Genomic DNA, 23,787 nt, shown 5'->3' with positions numbered 1-23,787 from the left:
GCCATATTGTGTTCATCTTTGATGGTCTGGATGAGAGTCGACTTCCGCTGAATTTCCAAGAGAACCAGCAGTTGTCTGATGTGACACAAACATCATCAGTGGATGTGTTGATGACGAGCCTCATTCAGGGAACTCTGCTTCCCTCTGCTCTCATCTGGATAACCTCCCGACCAGCAGCAGCCAGTCAGATCCCTTCTCAGTGCATCAATCAGGTGACAGAAGTACGAGGGTTCAGTGACCCACAGAAGGAAGAGTACTTCAGGAAGAGGATCATTAACCAGAATCAAGCTAACAGAATCATCTCGCACATTAAGGCATCCAGGAGCCTCCACATCATGTGCCACATGCCAGTCTTCTGTTGGATCTCAGCCACTGTCCTTCTGCAGATACTGAAAGAGGCTGATGGGAAGAAAGCCCCCAAAACTCTGACTGAGATGTTCATACACTTCCTGCTCATCCAGACCACCAGGAAGAACCAGAAGTATCAAGAGGAAAATTATAAAGATAGGCAGAGGCTCCTGGATTCACATAAAGATGTCATACTGAAACTGGCAGAGCTGGCCTTCAAGCATTTGGAGAATGGCAATCTCATGTTCTATGAGGAAGACCTGAGAGAGTGTGGCATTGATGTGAGTGAAGCCTCAGTGTACTCTGGCATGTGCACTGAGATCTTCAGGGAGGAATGTGTGTTTCACCACAACAAGGTCTACTGCTTTGTGCATCTGAGCATCCAGGAGTTTCTGGCAGCCATGTTTGTGTTTCACTCCTACATGTCAGAACATTTTGAGAGACTGAAATCATTCACCAGCAAACGACACAAAGACCTGCAAGCCCCCCTTCCCTTGCATTTTCTGTTGAAGGGAGCCGTGGACAAAGCTTTGGACAGCAACAATGGACACCTGGACCTTTTCCTCCGCTTCCTTGTAGGCATCTCATTGGAGAGCAATCAGGCTCTTTTACAAGGTCTGCTGTCAAAAACACACAGCAGCTCAAAGAGCATCAAGAAAACTTGTCAGTACATCAAGGATCTCAACAGAAAGGATCTGTCTCCTGAAAGATGCATCAATCTTTTCCATTGCTTATTTGAAATGAATGATCATTCCCTATATAAAAAAGTCCAGACATACATGAAAAATTCAGATGGCGTCTCGGGTGCACTGTCACCTGCTCTCTGTTCAGCACTGGCTCACATGCTTCTGATGTCTGAGGAGGTGCTGGATGAGTGTGACTTGACGAAATACAACACATCAGAGGAGGGACGGAGGAGACTAATACCAGTTGTGAGATGCTGCAGAAAGGCCCGGTGAGTTCCCAATTACATCCCATATGGAAATAATAAAGTCTGAGAAATCAGCTTAAAACCAATGCTTATGTAACCCTCTCTCTCGCTATCCAACGGCCCGCTGCTACTCTTCGTTGTGTTTGACGGTTGGTTTAGGTTAGCGGGTGGTTGGGCGCACCAAGGAATTGACACAGGAGATGAGGCGCTTTGAAATGGTGGCGAGGTTTAATGTTTTCATCACAGCATCCTAGAGGATTGATCGCGAACATACATTAATTCATTCATTAGTTCTAATCACAGTACATTTCAATGCTAATAAATTCCATTACCCCATAACTATTTACATGTTCTAATTATTAGCCACATTTCACTCTACGTTTTATACAAGATCAGAAGGTGCGAGTAATGCGAGCAATGTATGTTCTCCTTGTATACTCAGCTAGCTGTAATACTAAGAACAGACAAATGGTTTAAAAATTTTTTTTAATAATAATAATTTCAGTTACAGACATTTTCTTTACTTTAAGCCCTGTTGGTATCATCATAGCAAACTACTGTACTGACAACTGATCGATTATTTAGATGTGGTTCAACAAATCTGGTATTGGACTTACAACAAGCTATTTCTGCTGTTCCAGCATTTATTTATGTACTAGTTGTCAGCATGACCAGAATTGAATGTTCCGTTGTAAATGTAATACAAATTTTTCAAAACAAAACAAAAAGAAAACATTTCAAAGAATTTGATCTGCTGCAGCATACTTGCTATTTGGTACTATAAGTGTGAAAAAATATTTTTTTCATTGCCAGTTAATTTCTTAAGTGTAGCTCATTCTATTACGCATACTGTATGTTATCAATGTAAACCTTTGAAAATCACCTAATAATCACCGACACATATTGGCATATGATTTATAATTGTAGATTTGCTAGCTGTGACCTCACAGAGAGGTCATATGAGATTGTGGCCTCAGCTCTGCAGTCTGCAAACTCCCCCTTAAGAGAGCTGGATCTCAGTCAGAATGACCTGCAGAAGTCATTGGAAAAGCTGCTCTCTGCTCTACAGAGTCCAAACTGCAAACTGGAGACACTGAGGTAAGTAATATTGTTGACTGTGTTAACAGACGCATACTGTTAACTGTAGACTGCGTTAACCAGACAATGGCAACATAAATATTTTACTGTTTTACTGATTTTACAATTTGTGATAGTCTGTTCCACATTTTTTTTTTTTGCAGACTTGCTGGCTGTAAACTGACTGGAAGGTTTTTGGCCTCGACTCTTCAGGGGGCAAACCCCCACCTGAGAGAGCTGGACATCAGTGACTGCGAGCTTCGGGACTGTGAAGGAGAACTGCTCCATCAACCACTGAATCTAGACAGTAAAGTCAGGTCTGTATATTTAAATGCTGTTGGGCAGAGAACCCATGTCTGAACGCATTTCCTTCTTTACTAGTATTTCTTATTTGGAGGTATAGAGGACATGTTTCTTACAGCCGCTTCTATAGTTGTGCTTGGACTTGGATACAATTACCAGACTAACATTCGACTGGGGAATGGATGAGTAGATACATTTATCCACCATTTGGGCCTTTCAAATTAGAAGAACAATATGTAATATATTTACTGTACTAAATCATGAACTGACTGACCGTGTTAAACAAACAATAGCAACATCAATGTTTTACTCTAGGCAGAATTTGCTCTCTGATTTCACAATTTGAGATGGTCTGTTCCACAATTTTGTTTTCACAGACTTGCTGGCTGTAAACTGACTGGAAGGTTTTTGGCCTTGGCTCTTCAGGGGGCAAACCCCCACCTGAGAGAGCTGGACATCAGTGACAGCGAGCTTCAGGAGAGTGGAGGAGAACTGCTCCATCAACCACTGAATCAAGACTGTAAAGTCAGGTCTGTCTATTAAGAGAAGAGCTGTTGGACAGAGAGCCCACGTTTTCACGCATTTTCTTCTTTACGTGTATTTCTTATTTGGAAATGGAAGATGTGTAGAGGACATGTTTCTTACAGTCTCTTCCTCCCCCTCTGTTGACTCATCTGCTGTAGACTCAAGGACGGCTCCTGTGCGGTCGTGGCGTCAGTCTTGCAGTTTTGTGTTACTCAAGTGAGTGTCTTGGACATGAGTGGTTGTGATCTGCAAACATCATTAGAGAAGCTGCTCTCTAGTCTTGGAAACCCAAACTGCCGACTGAAAACACTGAGGCAAGTATTATGTTTGTTTTTAGAGAAACATCATTGAGTTGTATCACTGTGTGATCCAGAGTCTTACATCCGGTGTGTAACCAGAAAAAACAACCGCTAAGTTGTACCTTTGCCATCACATTAGTTTTATTTAGTGTGTCTTAAAGTTTCAGATATATTTTGTTTCAACCATACACAAGTTACTGATTAAAGTCAAACACAATGGACACATTCCAGGTGTACCTACAAAGTGTAAACCTTCCTTTTATTGAAGTGTATTAGATTCAAAACACAATTTTCCATTAATTTCATCCGGTGCCAAGTATTTAATCAACTACATTGTTTTGACATTAGCAGACTCTCACTGTCATTATCTCTATTTACTTTCTCATGTGAGTTTTATTTAAGAGTGTCTTATCTATATTTCCGAGTGTACACACACACACATATTTAAAACATTTTTTTTTCATGCTGTCTTTTAGACTTAAAGGCTGTAAACTCACACATGAGTCCTGTAAGGTTGTGGCCTCATTTCTGCAGTTAGCAAACCCCCTGCTAGAGCTTGACCTGAGCAACAATGACCTGAGAGATTCTGGAGTTCAGCTTCTTTCTAAAGGACTGTCTAGTCCTCACTGTAAACTGCAGACATTAAGGTTGGTCTTACACTATCATTATTCCATTATTCAACAATATCAGCATAGTTCTGTATCACACATCACCACTTAAGCATTCAAATGGAATAAACAGTGAGGCTGTATTGAGTGTATAGTGTTTTTTTTTTCAGGTTAAGTATGTGAATTGGAGGATAACGAAAGTGTACTGTTCTTAAAAATGTTTTCATTTGAATTGCTTAAACAATGAATTTACTACATTTAGTTTTGTACTTTTCCCAGTTGTACTGCAAACATTAAACAGCATCATGTAAGCTACTGTGTTGCTGTGCTTGATTGTCAGCTCGATGGTCATCTGTAGCAGTCTGGATGCTTCTTGACAATTAGCATTTTCCAATAATAGAACATCAGGGATCTACGGTTAGAAGACGCTGAAGAGATGCTGAAAGTTTAGTGTAGAAGTACTCATGTGAACATGGATGAGAGTTTGCTCTTTAATAAGCCTTTCACTGGGGCTCTGGAATGTTGAGAGTGTAGGGGTTGACTTGCTGACTTCCTCAAATGTAATTACTAGGGTGTAATTACTGGGTCTGTTGGCCAGTGATAGTGTTTTTCTTGTTCATATTTCATAAAATGGAGCTCCAATTAGGGCTGAACGATTAATTGCATTTGCGATTTAATCGCGATATGATAGAACGCGATTTTCTAACCGCAACGTTCGCGATTAAAAACGTGATCTAAAAAAAAAAAAAAAAAAATTATAATTTTTTTTTTTTTTTTAAGATGGTAAATTTTGCACAGTGTTTAAAAAGTGCATTCCGTGTTTATTCCTACAATGACTTTGTTTACATTACTTAAATGCACAGTGGCAAAGCCACCGATTTGTTGTTCTTGATTCTGTAATGAGCAGTTAAATACAAATTTGAATTGTGGTAAATAATATTTTACACTAAATGTATCTAATATTGTGTTGGTCATATTGAAATCATTCATTACGATTTGTTGGGGAAAAAATTAGGATAAAACAAAAAAAATCGCATATTAAATCGCAATCGCAATATTGGGAGGAAAAATCGCAATTAGATTATTTCCCCAAATCGTTCAGCCCTAGCTCCAATACTACCCTGAGTATGTGCTCTGACTGCCATGCCAACAAGCCTGGCTGTTCTGCTTTCTTCTTTCTTTGCTAGAGTACACCCCTGCAATATTATCATGACCTGTGCTTCTTAAATTTACATTTTATCTGACTGCAAAAGTCTTGTCATAACCTCAGCATTGATAGTCCCAAATCTACACTATTGTCCAGTAGTAAGGCAGAAGGGATGGGATTATTGATATACTCAATTATTCGCCAGTGCTATCATGAATCAGAAGCTAATGTAAAATGATCCAGACTGTATCCTGGGGGTTTACTGGGCTTGATATTCAAGATAGCTATATTTCGTCACAATTCTCTCTCTCTCCCTCTCTGTATGTGTATACAATTGTGTGTGTCTCTTTCAGGCTCTCTGATAGTCATATCTCAGATGACGGTTATGTTTGTCTGGCTTTCACTCTGATGGCAAACCCCTCCTGTGTGAAAGAGCTGGATGTGAGCGACAATAATCCTGCCGAATCAGCAAAGAACCTGTTATTTGCTACACTGAAGGATCCTCACTTTAAAATTGAGGCACTTCGGTATGTTCTCTAAAGTTTTCTTCACTTTAAAATGACTAATTGAAGATAGATTTTGCAGGCTAAAGATATGATAATTAAAGTTCCTGAAAGAACAGGAGAAAATGTTTATTTGAAGAGGCATTCACACAAGAGATGATAGACGATACAATGATATCCATGAGGCTAGCTCCTATGTTCCCCACACAAAATCATACTACTACACTTTTGTATATGATTAGCAGATAGTGCACAGAAAAATAAATATGCAGGGAGGCGACCTAGGAATAACTACACTTTTATTATGTTTGTGCTGTGTAAAATATAAGTGATTTATATTGTTCTGTCCATGACATTGTCTTTCGGACTAGCTGGTCATAGACTCAGTGATACATCCTGTGAGATTGTGGCCTGTGCTCTGCAGTCACCAAACTGCCTGCTGCAGCTGGACCTGAGTAACAATGACCTGAGAGATTCTGGAGTTGTCTGTGTCATTCTAAACTTTTGAACAGTATTGTTTTTAGTCATGCTACCATGCCATGTTCTACTCTCTGTCTCTATACCTCTCACTCTATGCAGACTTGCTGGCTGTAAGCTAACAGAGAGGTCATATGAGATGGTCGCATTAGCTCTGCAGTCTGCAAACTCCCCCTTAAGAGAGCTGGACCTCAGTCAGAATGACCTTCAGCAGTCAGGAGAAATGCTGCTCTCTGCTCTACAGAGTCCAAACTGTAAACTGGAGACACTGAGGTCAGTAATATTGTAGATCGTGTTCAGTCACATACTTTTAAGATTGTGTTAACCAGACAATAGCAACATCAATGTTTTACTGTAGGTAGAATTTGCTCTCTGATTTCACAATTTGTGATAGTCTGTTACACAATTTTGTTTTTGCAGACTTGCTGGCTGTAAATTGACTGGAAGATGTTTGGCCTTGACTATTCAGGGGGCAAACTCCCCCTTAAGAGAGCTGGACCTCAGTCAGAATGACCTGCAGCAGTCAGGAGTAATGCTGTTCTCTGCTCTACAGAGTCCAAACTGTAAACTGGAGACACTGAGGTCAGTAATATTGTAGATCGTGTTCAGTCACATACTTTTAAGATTGTGTTAACCAGACAATAGCAACATCAATGTTTTACTGTAGGTAGAATTTGCTCTCTGATTTCACAATTTGTGATAGTCTGTTACACAATTTTGTTTTTGCAGACTTGCTGGCTGTAAATTGACTGGAAGATGTTTGGCCTTGACTATTCAGGGGGCAAACCCCCACCTGATAGAGCTGGACATCAGTGAGAGCGAGCTTCAGGACTGTGGAGGAGAACTGCTCCATCAACCACTGAATCAAGACTGTAAAGTCAGGTCTGTATATTAAGAGAAGAGCTGTTGGACAGAGAACCCATGTCTTCACGCATTTCCTCCTTAACTAGTATTTCTTATTCGGAAATTAAAGAGGTGTAGAGGACATGCTTCTTACAGTCTCTTCCTCCCCCCTGTAGACTCATCTGCTGTACACTCAAGGACAGCTCCTGTGCGGTCGTGGCGTCAGTCTTGCAGTTTTGTGTTTCTCAACTGTGTGTCTTAGACATGAGTGGCTGTGATCTGCAAACATCAGAAGAGCAGCTGCCCGCTAGTCTTGGAAACCCAAACTGCCGACTGGAGAAACTGAGGCAAGTAATATTTCTGTTTTTAGAGAAATTCATTGAGTTTTATTACTGTGTGATCAAAAGTCTTACATCCGGTATGTAACCAGAAAAAACAACAGCTAAGTTGTACCTTTGCTGTCACATTAGTTTTATTTAGTGTTACTCTCCAGTCTAAGGTTTAGGATATATTTTGTTTAATAGATAGATAGATAGATAGATGGATAGATGGATAGATAGATACATGCTGAGTGACTGGGGACTAGAATGTAACCTGCAGCAATCAGGAGAAATGCTGCTCTCTGAGTCCAAACTGTAAACTGGAGACACTGAGGTCAGTAATATTGTAGATCGTGTTAAGTCACATACTGTTAAGATTGTGTTTACCAGACAATAGCAACATCAATGTTTTACTCTAGGTAGAATTTGCTCTCTGATTTCACAATTTGTGATGGTCTGTTACACAATTTTGTTTTTGCAGACTTGCTGGCTGTAAATTGACTGGAAGGTTTTTGGCCTTGACTCTTCAGGGGGCAAACCCCCACCTGAGAGAGCTGGACATCAGTGACAGCGAGGTTCAGGACAGTGGAGGAGAACTGCTCCATCAACCACTGACTCAAGACTGTAAAGTCAGGTCTGTATATTTAGAAAAATGCTGTTGGGCAGATACTGTTGGACAGAGAACTCATATATTTGGAAATGGAAGATGTGTAGAGGAACTGTTTCTTACAGTCTCTTCCTCCCCCCTGTAGCCTCATCTGCTGTAGACTCAAGGACAGCTCCTGTGCGGCCGTGGTGTCAGTCTTGCAGTTTTGTGTTTCTCAACTGAGTGTCTTGGACATGAGTGGTTGTGATATGCAAACATCATTCGAGAAGCTGCTCTCTAGTCTTGGAAACCCAAACTGCCGACTGAAAACACTGAGGCAAGTATTATGTTTGTTTTTAGAGAAACATCATTGAGTTGTATCACTGTGTGATCCAGAGTCTTACATCCGGTGTGTAACCAGAAAAAACAACCGCTAAGTTGTACCTTTGCCATCACATTAGTTTTATTTAGTGTGTCTTAAAGTTTCAGATATATTTTGTTTCAACCATACACAAGTTACTGATTAAAGTCAAACACAATGGACACATTCCAGGTGTACCTACAAAGTGTAAACCTTCCTTTTATTGAAGTGTATTAGATTCAAAACACAATTTTCCATTAATTTCATCCGGTGCCAAGTATTTAATCAACTACATTGTTTTGACATTAGCAGACTCTCACTGTCATTATCTCTATTTACTTTCTCATGTGAGTTTTATTTAAGAGTGTCTTATCTATATTTCCGAGTGTACACACACACACATATTTAAACATTTTTTTTTCATGCTGTCTTTTAGACTTAAAGGCTGTAAACTCACACATGAGTCCTGTAAGGTTGTGGCCTCATTTCTGCAGTTAGCAAACCCCCTGCTAGAGCTTGACCTGAGCAACAATGACCTGAGAGATTCTGGAGTTCAGCTTCTTTCTAAAGGACTGTCTAGTCCTCACTGTAAACTGCAGACATTAAGGTTGGTCTTACACTATCATTATTCCTGATAACATGAACAATATCAGCATAGTTCTGTATCACACATCACCACTTAAGCATTCAAATGGAATAAACAGTGAGGCTATATTGAGTGTATAGTGTTTTTTTTTTCAGGTTAAGTATGTGAATTGGAGGATAACGAAAGTGTACTGTTCTTAAAAATGTTTTCATTTGAATTGCTTAAACAATGAATTTACTACATTTAGTTTTGTACTTTTCCCAGTTGTACTGCAAACATTAAACAGCATCATGTAAGCTACTGTGTTGCTGTGCTTGATTGTCAGCTCGATGGTCATCTGTAGCAGTCTGGATGCTTCTTGACAATTAGCATTTTCCAATAATAGAACATCAGGGATCTACGGTTAGAAGACGCTGAAGAGATGCTGAAAGTTTAGTGTAGAAGTACTCATGTGAACATGGATGAGAGTTTGCTCTTTAATAAGCCTTTCACTGGGGCTCTGGAATGTTGAGAGTGTAGGGGTTGACTTGCTGACTTCCTCAAATGTAATTACTAGGGTATAATTACTGGGTCTGTTGGCCAGTGATAGTGTTTTTCTTGTTCATATTTCATAAAATGGAGCTCCAATTAGGGCTGAACGATTAATTGCATTTGCGATTTAATCGCGATATGATAGAACGCGATTTTCTAACCGCAACGTTCGCGATTAAAAACGTGATCTAAAAAAAAAAAAAAAAAAATTATAATTTTTTTTTTTTTTTTAAGATGGTAAATTTTGCACAGTGTTTAAAAAGTGCATTCCGTGTTTATTCCTACAATGACTTTGTTTACATTACTTAAATGCACAGTGGCAAAGCCACCGATTTGTTGTTCTTGATTCTGTAATGAGCAGTTAAATACAAATTTGAATTGTGGTAAATAATATTTTACACTAAATGTATCTAATATTGTGTTGGTCATATTGAAATCATTCATTACGATTTGTTGGGGAAAAAATTAGGATAAAACAAAAAAAATCGCATATTAAATCGCAATCGCAATATTGGGAGGAAAAATCGCAATTAGATTATTTCCCCAAATCGTTCAGCCCTAGCTCCAATACTACCCTGAGTATGTGCTCTGACTGCCATGCCAACAAGCCTGGCTGTTCTGCTTTCTTCTTTCTTTGCTAGAGTACACCCCTGCAATATTATCATGACCTGTGCTTCTTAAATTTACATTTTATCTGACTGCAAAAGTCTTGTCATAACCTCAGCATTGATAGTCCCAAATCTACACTATTGTCCAGTAGTAAGGCAGAAGGGATGGGATTATTGATATACTCAATTATTCGCCAGTGCTATCATGAATCAGAAGCTAATGTAAAATGATCCAGACTGTATCCTGGGGGTTTACTGGGCTTGATATTCAAGATAGCTATATTTCGTCACAATTCTCTCTCTCTCCCTCTCTGTATGTGTATACAATTGTGTGTGTCTCTTTCAGGCTCTCTGATAGTCATATCTCAGATGACGGTTATGTTTGTCTGGCTTTCACTCTGATGGCAAACCCCTCCTGTATGAAAGAGCTGGATGTGAGCGACAATAATCCTGCCGAATCAGCAAAGAACCTGTTATTTGCTACACTGAAGGATCCACACTTTAAAATTGAGGCACTTCGGTATGTTCTCTAAAGTTTTCTTCACTTTAAAATGACTAATTGAAGATAGATTTTGCAGGCTAAAGATGTGATAATTAAAGTTCCTGAAAGAACAGGAGAAAATGTTTATTTGAAGAGACATTCACACAAGAGATGATAGACGATACAATGATATCCATGAGGCTAGCTCCTATGTTCCCCACACATAATCATACTACTACACTTTTGTATATGATTAGCAGATAGTGCACAGAAAAATAAATATGCAGGGAGGAATTCCTATCATAGGAATAACTACACTTTTGTTATTCTGTGCTGTGTAAAATGAAAGTGATCTACACTGTTCTGTCCATGATATTGTCTTTCAGACTAGCTGGTCATAGACCCAGTGATAAATCCTGTGAGGTTGTGGCCTGTGCTCTGTAGTCACCAAACTGCCTGCTACAGCTGGACCTGAGTAACAATGACCTGACAGATTCTGGAGTTGTCTGTGTCATTTTAAACTTTTGAACAGTATTGTTTTGAGTCATGCTACCAGGTTCTACTCTATGTCTCTTTACCTCTCACTCTATGCAGACTTGCTGACTGTAAGCTAACAGAGGAATCCTATAAGGCTGTAGCCTCTGCTCTGCAGTCATCGGTGTCCCTGACAGAACTGGACCTCACAAACAATGACCTGAAGGATTCTGATGTTCAGCTTCTCTCTGCAGGAATGAGTAGCCCTCACTGTAAACTACAGACACTAAGGTTGGTGTTTGACTTTCATTCTAGTATCTAGTATCACTCCTGATTGGAGCTTTTGATGCATGTGCTAGATTCGTTTGCTGTCCATGATCTGTTCACACTTCTCTCTACAAAACCATTTGCATTTTGGAGAAAGTGACAGAACACTCCTGACACCTATCAATGTCTCCTGGTACACTAAGTAGTTGTAATGGTGTAATGAATTTTGAACACAGATTCTCAAATGCTTGTGTGTACATGGTCAGTAAATGGATTCAGATTGTATTTTCAAAGAAAAAGAACCAAAGTGATATTTCTTCAGGGGATAATTATAATTATTTTGACCCACGGTATGGATTGACCAGTCAATCAGTGTAGTCAGAATTGTTGTGGACTTCAATACCACATTTTTGCACTTTTATAAGAACCAGCCAGAAAACATGTATTCAGTTTTCATGTGTTTTCATTCATTACTGTAAGAACATTTGTAGTGTTTAAATATAACTGATACAAAGTGTCCCATTTGTATTGTTTGTAGTAAAAGTCTGTTAATCCGTTTCAAATAAATACAAATTTCTCAGACAGAGAGGCTCCTCAAGGTGGCCAAGATATGTTAGTAATTTTATACCACAGGAGTGGAGACCTCAGTCAGGCAATGGTTGAAAAATCAGGAACAACGATGCGCATCAAGGGAGAGAGAGCATGGCTTCACATAAAGATTCACCAGTTTCTCTAACTAGACAGGGAACAAACATGACTTTTTAAGTATTTTATCAGTTGAAAGGGTTGGAGTATACATCACAGAGCCCGGATCACATGGGCCACCCTGCATCCAGACTCAGGAGTTAGAGCGACCCTGTGACCTCCAAGCAGGATTGGGAGGGTTACTATGAAATGTATTCCGATTACTGATTGCCTGTTAAAAATGTTATTCAGTAACCTAATCAAAGTATCACAATATTAAAGTAATTTAACTTGATTACTATCCATTACTTTTGGATTACCTCAATGCCAAATGTGAAAATTAAGACAACAGAAAAGAGACATCAATGAGATGGCTTTTACTTAAGCATAATCTGTAAGCCAACAGCACAATGTAACCTTGGAAAAGAAAATGAGGAAACCAAGTTTTAAGAATTAAACCTGCCCTCTGCTCAGTGTTTTTTAAAGAAAAATCTCCTTGTAATTATGCAAATTCAGCCTACAGACCTACAATGAAAATGCACAACACCACAGTTTACAAACCATAGGCATGTGCTAGATTTGTTTGCTGTCCATGAACTGTTTCGGTTCATTTAGCTCCTTATTTGATGGTTAAAATGTCAATATCTGTGTCATTCTAAACTTTTGAACAGTATTGTTTTTAGTCATGCTACCATGCCGTGTTCTACTCTCTGTCTCTATCCCTCTCACTCTACGCAGACTTGCTGGCTGTAAGCTAACAGAGGAATCCTGTAAGGCTGTAGCCTCTGCTCTGCAGTCATTGGTCTCCCTGACAGAACTGGACCTCACAAACAGTGACATGGAGGATTCTGGTGTTCAGCTTCTCTCTGCAGGACTAAGTAGCCCTCACTGTAAACTACAGACATTAAGGTTTGTGTATGACTTTCATTCTAGTATCTAGTATCTAGCTTTTGATGCATGTGCTAGATTAGTTTGCTGTCCATGAACTGTTGACCAGTCAATCAGTTTAGGTCAGAATTGTTGTGGACTTGCATACCACACTTTTGCACTTGTATAATCGCTGCCTATCAAGAGCCAGCCAGAAAACATGTATTCAGTTTTCATGATGTGTTTTCATACATTCCTGTAAGAACATTTGTAGTGTTTAAATATAACTGATACAAAGTGTCCCATTTGTATTGTTGGTAGTAAAAGTCTGTTAATCCGTTTCAAATAAATACAAATATCTCAGACAGAGATGCTACCCAAGGTGGCCAAGATATGTTAGTAATTTTATACGACAGGAATGGAGACCTCAGTCAGGCAATGGTAGAAAAATCAGGAACAGCGAGGCGCATCAAGGGAGAGAGAGCATGGCTTCACATAAAGATTCACTAGCTTCTCTAACTAGACAGGGAACAAACATTACCTTTTTAAGTATTTTATCAGTTGAAAGGGGAGGTTTATATCAGAGCCCGGATCACATGGGCCACCCTGCATCCAGACTCAGGAGTTAGAGAGACCCTGTGATCACCAAGCAGGGTTGGGAGGGTTACTTTAAAAATGTATACCGATACAATTACTGATTACCTGTTAAAAATTGTATTCAGTAACCTAATCCAAGTATCACAATATTAAAGTAATGTATCTTGATTACTTTCCATTACTTTTGGATTACCTCAATGCCAAACGTGCAAATGAAGACAACAGAAAAGAGACATCAATAAGATGGCTTTTACTTAAGCATAATCTGTAAGTCAACAGCACAATGTAACCTTGGAAAAGAAAATGTGGAAACCAAGTTTTAAGAATTAAACCTGCCCTCTGCTCAGTGTTTTTTAAAAGAAAAATCTCCTTGTAATTATGCAAATTCAGCCTACAGACCTACAATGAAACACCACAGTTTACCAAGCATAGGCATGTGTTAGATTCGTTTGCGGTCCATGACCTGTTTCAGCTCATTTTGCTCCTTATTTGATGGTTAAAATGTCAATGTCTATCATTCTAAACTGAACAGTATTATTTTTAGTCATGCTACCATGTTCTACTCTCTGTCTCTATACCTCTCACTCTACGCAGACTTGCTGACTGTAAGCTAACAGAGGAGTCCTGTAAGGCTGTAGCCTCTGCTCTGCAGTCATCGGTCTCCCTGACAGAACTGGACCTCACAAACAGTGAAATGAAGGATTCTGGTGTTCAGCTTCTCTCTGCAGGACTAAGTAGCCCTCACTGTAAACTACAGACATTAAGGTTTGTGTTTGACTTTCATTCTACTATCTAGTATCACTCCTGATTGGAGCTTTTGATGCATGTGCTAGATTAGTTTGCTGTCCATGAACTGTTGACCAGTCAATCAGTTTAGGTCAGAATTGTTGTGGACTTGCATACCACACTTTTGCACTTGTATAATCGCTGCCTATCAAGAGCCAGCCAGAAAACATGTAATCAGTTTTCATGATGTGTTTTCATACATTCCTGTAAGAACATTTGTAGTGTTTAAATAGAACTGATACAAAGTGTCCCATTTGTATTGTTGGTAGTAAAAGTCTGTTAATCCGTTTCAAATAAATACAAATATCTCAGACAGAGATGCTACCCAAGGTGGCCAAGATATGTTAGTAATTTTATACGACAGGAATGGAGACCTCAGTCAGGCAATGGTAGAAAAATCAGGAACAGCGAGGCGCATCAAGGGAGAGAGAGCATGGCTTCACATAAAGATTCACTAGCTTCTCTAACTAGACAGGGAACAAACATTACCTTTTTAAGTATTTTATCAGTTGAAAGGGGAGGTTTATATCAGAGCCCGGATCACATGGGCCACCCTGCATCCAGACTCAGGAGTTAGAGAGACCCTGTGATCACCAAGCAGGGTTGGGAGGGTTACTTTAAAAATGTATACCGATACAATTACTGATTACCTGTTAAAAATTGTATTCAGTAACCTAATCCAAGTATCACAATATTAAAGTAATGTATCTTGATTACTTTCCATTACTTTTGGATTACCTCAATGCCAAACGTGCAAATGAAGACAACAGAAAAGAGACATCAATAAGATGGCTTTTACTTAAGCATAATCTGTAAGTCAACAGCACAATGTAACCTTGGAAAAGAAAATGTGGAAACCAAGTTTTAAGAATTAAACCTGCCCTCTGCTCAGTGTTTTTTAAAAGAAAAATCTCCTTGTAATTATGCAAATTCAGCCTACAGACCTACAATGAAACACCACAGTTTACCAAGCATAGGCATGTGTTAGATTCGTTTGCGGTCCATGACCTGTTTCAGCTCATTTTGCTCCTTATTTGATGGTTAAAATGTCAATGTCTGTCATTCTAAACTGAACAGTATTATTTTTAGTCATGCTACCATGTTCTACTCTCTGTCTCTATACCTCTCACTCTACGCAGACTTGCTGACTGTAAGCTAACAGAGGAGTCCTGTAAGGCTGTAGCCTCTGCTCTGCAGTCATCGGTCTCCCTGACAGAACTGGACCTCACAAACAGTGAAATGAAGGATTCTGGTGTTCAGCTTCTCTCTGCAGGACTAAGTAGCCCTCACTGTAAACTACAGACATTAAGGTTTGTGTTTGACTTTCATTCTACTATCTAGTATCACTCCTGATTGGAGCTTTTGATGCATGTGCTAGATTAGTTTGCTGTCCATGAACTGTTGACCAGTCAATCAGTTTAGGTCAGAATTGTTGTGGACTTGCATACCACACTTTTGCACTTGTATAATCGCTGCCTATTAAGAGCCAGCCAGAAAACATGTAATCAGTATTCAGGATGTGTTTTCATTCATTAAGTGTCCCATTTGTATATGTTTGTAGTAAAAGTCTGTTAATCCGTTTCGAATCCAAACACTTAACACATTCACCATATCAGTACACTATGCAAATGAAAGAATCTGCTGTTCTCCGGCGAATTCTTCGAAGGCCCAGGCTTGGTTCAAGTTAGCTTCTTCAGAAATAACAGACTTGTAGAAGATGGCTTAGTGAAAGAATATGTTTATTCAGCCACTAGCCACGGTCAGCTCGACACAGCACAAGCATGCACTAGGCACGTCTGCTGCTAACGGGTTGGTCTACACACAGGAGTACACACAGATGAGCTACACACAGGAGTACACACACACATAATACATAATAATTTTTGCTGAAGTGAGTTCTGACAGATGCAATTTGTTGAGTGTCGCTTAAAAAAATGTTAGATTCAGAATGTTGTGGCAGTGCACTTAAACACGAAAAAAGTTTAGTGTGGATACTTATACGTTTTTCTATGTCATTTGATTGTCTAAATATATTTATTTTATTCATTAAATGTTTTATAAAAATTGCATATACATATTTGTACATTATTTTCAATTGAACATTTTGTGTATTTTTTAAGAGGATATTTTAAAGTTTTCAGTAAATAAATACATGTTTTCAAGCAAAAACATAATCGTTTGAATAATCGTGATTTCAATATTGACCAAAATAATCGTGATTATGATTTTTCCCATAATCGAGCAGCCCTACTTTAATGCATTTTCCTTCTCTAATAATGATGAAAGACAATCTCTTGTTTCAGACTGTGTTGTTGTCTCATCACACACGAGGGCTGTTCTTTCTTGGCCTCTGCCCTCAAATCAAACCCCTCCTACCTGAAACAGCTGGATCTGAGCTACAATCACCCAGGAGACTCAGGTGTCAGAGAGCTCACAGACAGACTGAATGATCCCAACTGTAAACTAGAGACGTTCAGGTGAGTGTTGCATGTTTATCTGGGTGTACATAACATGTTGCTAAGGGCACCAAGGCTCAGGGGGTGTGGAGGGAGATTGTAATGGAGCGGATGGGAAAAGTCTTTTCACTAAGAGCACCAAGAGTGGACTGCTGGAGGTGCATTATCTTTCTATTCCTACATGGATGTGCATGTTGCTCCTCTTCCTAAATTCCAAGAAGTCATGGGTGCACATGTCCTGCTAGTATCACCAGTCAGCAGCCACTTCTATTCCCCTCATCTTCTCTCAGTCACAACATGCTGCAGCTAGGGCTGATGGCAGTCAGTTTTGTTGTCAGACGTCTGTCTCAACCAAAGCTTCCCAGCAGTACTGTGGGTGGATCCAGTTGTCTCTGGTGCCCATAGCAACAGTGTTGTTACACTCCTTCTGTTTTCACTGCGACCTCAATGTTGTACAGGTCCAGACCCCTCTGAGACACACAACACCAAACACAAGTGAAGTTTACCAGTTTTATTTTAGAGGGCCGGCAGCCAAACACACAGTCCCTGGGCAAAATACAGTACGTGGTTAGTGTTAGATTTAAACTATTTCTACGTGTTGGTTTACAGAGAATCAAGTGAAAGACCGCCACACGGAGCAATACGTTTGAGTTGAGTTTACTGAGTTTTAAGAGATGTACAAGATTCAGTCGGAATGATAAAGTTCACGCAGGAGCTCATCACCTCTCGGCTGAAGAGAACGTTCTGACATCATTGTACACAGATCAGTCTTTTTAACCTCAGTCGCCACAATGTTGCTTAATCATGGATCCCCTGGGGAGCTGTAACTAACTAACTCTTTAACAATGGGGCCTCAGTTTGAGAACCTCAATTCTTACAGTTCAGCTATTAAACTTATCTTGTCCGTGTCCCATGGTGATCTTTCTGACCTAAAAAGTTGTAAGTTACGGCCACTGTCACTGCTGGCCAGTGCTGGCCCTGTCAAATTCCACACCAGCAGCGACACCTCAGGGTAACCAGGGTTCCCGCGGGTCCTTAAAAAGTCTTAAAATGTCTTAAATTAAAATTCGGGTAATTAAGGTCTTAAATTGTCTTAAATTTCACGTAAAGTTGCTGTAGGTATTAATTTTTTTTGCCGGTGCGCTTAATGGCGATGAGAAAGCACAGTGGCGCATCTTAAAACATCTAATAGTTGATTAATTTAGTATTGTGTGAAATGAGTCTCCGCAATGTAATAGCTGTTTACGGTACGTCGGCTACAGACGCTGACGTCAGGCTGCGTGTCGCCATTACACGGTGGTCGATGTGAGGTTCGACACACACACACACAGTTGGGTATCTCCAAGTAATCTGTGAACGCAAGCTGTCATGAATATTTCTTTCAAGCTTGTTTGTTTGGCCAACCCATGTCACCATGACACGCTTTTTATTTCGAATCTTCTGGTCTGTTCGAAATGGAAGGTAGCTGCCTCAATGCTGTAATTGACAGGTGTATTACAAGACATGTCTTTCGGGTGAAAGCGTTGGTTTCGAGCGGCCTTTTTAAGATGGCATTTACGGTAACGTGTAACGTTGGTACGCTGCAATAACGTTATGCTATCTAACGTAGGCTAACGTGCTAAAGTCAGACAGTTGGCTGACAGACGCCTCGCAAATCACATCAACCATTTTTGCTGGTTACAACAACGGTGTTATCGGATAGTACAGTGTCTTTTTCTCGGTAACTTTTGACAAATCTAAGCGTGAAAACGCAGAAAAATGTACATTTACATAAAAGACATGGCCGTCAGGCGAGTTTGGTCCGGAGTTTAGCTGCTAAAGTTATCTTCTGTCCTGTCGTTTAAAGCAAACCTTTTAGCTCTGGCATTGGTCTCCCATTATGTATTTATCACTTCACTGGATTGGAAGACTATTTTCCAGGCTCTCGCATGCCCCCTTCATTGAGGCAGAGGTTACGTTTGCCTCCCCTATGTGCTTTTTCACTGTGGTTTTATGACAGATCAGCAAGACTAAATAGCTTCTTCACATACGTGAAATACATTACATTACCTATTCTATGGATACAAACGACATATAATAACAGTGTCTACAAAGATTTCAGTGATGACAAACAATGAGAAAGCAAAAGGCATGTGCTCAACCCAGTGTGTGAGGGATTGCACAATCTGAGATGAGGCGCAGCTCGTTGCTGCCTCACCTCGCGAGTCGCCTCTGTTTGAACTGGAACATGCTCATGGTCAAATTCAGCGATTTTGATTAGAAAAATTATCGGAATCATACAAACATTTTATTTAAAGCACAGATCAGTAGATACATATTAATATTTATTTAGTTTTTTACTTTTTATGAGGCTCTGCCTCCCCTGACCACACGTCCCTATGTAATCTGTAATCTGAAACACTGACCCGTTTTCTACTGCCGGGCGCTTCACTGCAACTGAACAAATGTACCACTCTCCTACTTCAGTTTGTTTTGGAGGAGGATGCGATTACTGTGGCTCAACTAGAGGCAGGTTGGGTTGGCCTGTGCCTGTGCAACATTCAACACAGGAATGTTTATGATTAAACTGTTACCAGAGCACAAAATTGTTTACAACAGCACAAAGTTCTTCATAGATCTAGCCTCATAATTTTGTTGTCAAAGTGCACCAGATTGATGCATTGAACTTTAAAATGTGCAAAATGTTCTTATATATAAAAAATATTCCCCGGGGAGCATGCCCGGACCCTCCTAGGGGGTTCGCATCGTTGTCACCTTTTTGAACCCTGATGAGTTTGCACCCCTGAATTGAGTATTCCAAAGAAATTGTGACATTTTTGGGTCTTAAATTATATTTGTTGAGGTCTTAAAGTCTTAAAAAGCATTACATTTTACTTTTGAAATTGTGCAAGAACCCTGGTAACAGGCCTCTTTTCTCAGAACTGTGAAATTAGTATTAATTTGTTTGCTGCTTGAGCTGAACTGCTTGAAATGAACTTGAACTGAACTGCTTGAAATGAACTTGAACTGAACTGCTTGTTGATGACTAAACATGGGTGACATCAATAAACTTGATTTTCTCTTACATTAGACCAGGCCTATTGCCACATACCCCACCCCAGTCAACCACAGTATGAAGCGGCTACCCACAGTATCCACAGACAGGCCCCACAAATATGATGGAGCACAACACTATTAGCAGGGAGGCCAATTGGAAATAATAAATACAATAAATTGGAAAAGAAACACAAAAAAATCTCCCATAGGACTCAGCCACTGCAACCCCCAGCTAGGCACAACACTGGCATTATAATACAGGCGTGAACACAACACATAATGAAATGTCAGTGCACAAATGGGCTCACACACACAGCAAGCTACACCACCATTAAGGGTGGCTAACTTACTCCACGCAGGCGCTCGTCTCTTTAGATTACACTCAACTCCTCAGTGAAATATATCGTTGGGGCTGGGTGGAAATGCTACACAGAGTATCGGCGTATTCCATCAGATTTCCCGTGAAAACACCACTGTTATACTTAATATAACAGATTTCTATTTTAGCTCTGGCGTTAGTTGCGGTTGCATGATTTCAGCAAAGAAGTCGATGGACTGCCGGTCTGATGGATAGGGTGTCGGTTTATTTTCCGTAACAGACCTCGAGCACACACAACACGCTGCGCTGGAGAGAGAGAAGGAGAGATTAGGAGATATGGTCCATAGTGTCGTTTCTCTTCTTTGTTGGCCGTGTCATCAAAGGCTGCAATGTCTCCTCAATGCTCCTTGCTCCGTTCTCTCACCACACATAGCAGTTGGTGTCTCTATGATGTTCTTTCTCCAACACAACAACACTCAGCATACAAGTTAGATACAAGTCAATAGAATACGCAACTTAGTATAATGGGTGTGTCTGTGGTCTGGTTCAAAGGGTAAGTTGGGGGCATGATAGGCATGGGGTCTACCTATATATGAAAAGGTGTGAATGTCAGCAGACAGGGAGGGTCTTGCTGACCATTTGTTTGTTAATGAAGGTGGCGTGAATGTGATACATTCTTGTGGGGGAGCAATTCATATGAGTTGAAAGTATATGAAAACCACCTAAATCTAACATGAGTAAGTGGACACCATTAAGAGGGACTCACCCAGTTCATGCCTGCCCCGCTGAACGGGTGCACTGCCGGATCCAAAAGACGAAAAACACAGATATGGTCGCGGCTTCCCCTGCTGCGACCAAAAACAAAACAAAACACAATCCCAATGCACCCATTGGTCTTTGTTCTGGCGCAGGCAAAACGCCGACCCATGCACACATATAGCGGGCGGTAAGCAGTCCTTGCCTTTGGATGGGAAACGTTTGCGTCTCTCTCTCTCTCTCTTCCACCAATGAAGGTTCCACTTTCCCCCTGGCCGCAACTTCAGACTCCACAATCCTCCGGAACACAAGAACAAACACTCAACAACCAGCAGACTCGAGGCTGGCCCATTCACACAAATGATTCAGTGTAAACTAATAATTAGCACTTTCCTTTCATGCTAGCATGCATCTCTTCTCCACACGCCAGCTGGCTGTTGGTTGTTTACTTCTTGCTGACACTGCTGGATCATCGCTCCAGGGCCACCAGTCGAGTCGCCTTCCTTCTCAGTCACCCTGTTTAAAAAGGATATCTACGCCCAGTGTCCCAATCATTCAATTAACCCTGTGGCCATCAGTCCATTAGTCCATCAGTTCCTCAGTCCACATAACCACATATGGAGTTCCTGCCACACAGTTCCCCCTGCCCACTGGCTACAGCTGAATTCAAGCAACCACTATGCAAAGAACACATGACCACACAAACCAACAAATGAGCACATAATTCACCAGACTGATATGTGACACTGCCTCCCCTTTTCCCCACTTCTCTCCTTCCAGCAGTAACTGCTCGCTCTACAGTCCCACCTGCCAGACTGTCTGGGTAAACTGGGTACATTATCTGTGCTTGCGTCACACCCCTGTCTATGGTCAGAGCTCCTTCTTTGCTGTCTTGATGACTCTGGTGGTCCTGAACAGTGCTGTTGTCATACCACACTGTCAGCCTGTTTGGTAGCATACTCTCAATAGTGCACCTGTAGAAGTTTGTAAGGATATTGGGTGGCCCCCTCAATTTCCTGAGGAAGTACAGCTGCTGTTGGTCTTTCTTGATTAGCTGGTCTGTACTGTATGACCATGTGAGGTCCTCACTGATGTGAACTCCTAGTAATTGAATGGTGCCCACCTTCACCAGTGCAGACCCGTCTATGTGAAGTAACTGATGATGTTGGTGCTGATGTCCTCTTCCTTCCCCCTTAGATCCACAATCATCTCTTTAGTTTTGCTGACATTGAGGGAAAGGTTGTTCTTATGGCACCATGCCACTCAGCTTGACGCCCTGACTCCTGTACCCTGTCTCATCACCACCAGTGATCAAGCCTATGACAGTGCTGTCATCAGCAAACCTGATGATGGAGTTGCTCTCATAGGAGGCAGTGCAGTCATGTGTGAAGAGTGTAGAGTCTTTGAGGAGAGAGGCCCAATGCTGACAGATTGTGTTCTGCTATTGAGGTCCATGATCAAGCTGCAGAGGGAGGGGATAAGGCCCATCATGAGTAGTTTGTCTGTTAGTGTGGAGTGAATGATGGTGTTGAATACTGAGCTGAAGCTAATGAACCGCATTCTAACATGTTTGCTGTGGAGATCCTTAGTTGATCTGATTTGTTGATGGGGAAACTGAAGGGGGTCCAGTGTGTCTGTGTACAGCCATATGTCAGCTGTCCTGAAAAAATATCCCAGGTGTATCCAGACTATGAAATATATTACTGTTTTTATATTGCATACTTAGTTTTTTCCGTGTGAATCTACAAAGTGTATATAGTTTTGAATGATTGAAATGATATACTGATAACAAATCAGTTCACATGCTAAACTCACTGTTTTGGACCTCAACTGAATTTTCTTCTCCCATTCTTTCTTGAGGTATGACCATGGAGGAGAGTTCAGGCTTAAACCAGGACCGAGAAAATGTGAGTGATTTTATTAATTTTTCCCTGAAAAAAGAATACGCATGATTTTGTATGAACACATGGAAACATTGGGGTGTGTGTGAATGAAAAAAAGAAAAAAGTTTGTGTTTGTTTATAGGTTTAGCAGTGCATGTGATCGTGTGTGTGTGATCAGTGTCCCGTCAGTACGGGAGGCTGATGTTTCTTTGTTTTCACTTGGTCATTTTCTGATGCCATTTGACTTGTGATAATTCTAAAACATGAACATGAATGTGATCAAGTTGACTCCCAGCTCATACAGCTGGTGCTGAGCAACTGCAGTGTCTGGCCCTAAAAACTGCTGCCAGCTTACTGCCATAAAATTATCATGACATGTGCTATCATGACAAGGAAATAAACTCACACACACACACACACATAAACAGACACATAAGAGACAGAGAAACAGACTTTTTTACACACACTCCACTTCATTTACACACCTATACTCCCTCCTGACACACGCACTCACTCAAACTAATATTTCAGCGTGGAGACCCCCTCTCAGCTGGTGCTCAAGAAAGGCCTACCTTACTGTAGACTATGTTGGTATTTATCCAATTCAGTCAGGTAGAATACAATAGGGGAGGGGATGACCACACCCTATAAGTGAGAGGAAGGGGGAGACAGTGGGGTGAGGGGTTCACCTATGGGGGGAGGGGGGTGATAACAGGGTACAAAGGTTGATAGCAGGAAGGAGGCTATCTGGGGGGGGGAGGGGTTCACATGCCATTTGTTCAGGTCTCAGTGTGACGGAGACAGAGTACCCATCCAAGAATGAGTTACAGATACAAAATCACAAAATACACAGAAATATACACTCACACACAAGATGTTATACATATACACCTTCTTGACACACACACACACAGACACACACACACACACAGAGACAAACGGACAGACAGACAGACACACCCTCTCTCACACACATTCTCTTACACAGACATAGACACATACACCCAGACTGACACACACACACACACACACTCTCTCTCACACACATTATCTTACACAGACAAAAACACATACTGACCCCCACACACACACACACACACACACACACACACACACACACACACACAC

General features: G+C 40.7%; 1 protein-coding gene across 1 annotated transcript in view; it reads left to right on the top strand.

Annotated features, from left to right (window-relative positions):
- The first annotated feature begins 6 nt into the window (after positions 1 to 6).
- The window catches only part of LOC105910140 (NACHT, LRR and PYD domains-containing protein 12-like), a 26,870-nt gene continuing 3,089 nt past the window's right edge, over positions 7 to 23,787 (top strand). Inside the window, exons 1-7 of the mRNA XM_031562079.2 lie at positions 7 to 1,303; positions 3,960 to 4,130; positions 8,765 to 8,935; positions 14,018 to 14,188; positions 15,349 to 15,519; positions 16,513 to 16,686; positions 22,637 to 22,683. Of these exons, the coding sequence (XP_031417939.2) occupies positions 111 to 1,303; positions 3,960 to 4,130; positions 8,765 to 8,935; positions 14,018 to 14,188; positions 15,349 to 15,519; positions 16,513 to 16,686; positions 22,637 to 22,683 (2,098 nt within the window). The 5' untranslated portion in view covers positions 7 to 110. The remainder of the gene's footprint in view (positions 1,304 to 3,959; positions 4,131 to 8,764; positions 8,936 to 14,017; positions 14,189 to 15,348; positions 15,520 to 16,512; positions 16,687 to 22,636; positions 22,684 to 23,787) is intronic.

Source organism: Clupea harengus, chromosome 24, assembly GCF_900700415.2.
Source record: "Clupea harengus chromosome 24, Ch_v2.0.2, whole genome shotgun sequence".
Lineage (NCBI taxonomy): Eukaryota > Metazoa > Chordata > Actinopteri > Clupeiformes > Clupeidae > Clupea > Clupea harengus.
Note: the sequence above shows the minus strand (reverse complement) of the source record. Positions and strands in the feature narration are given on the sequence as shown.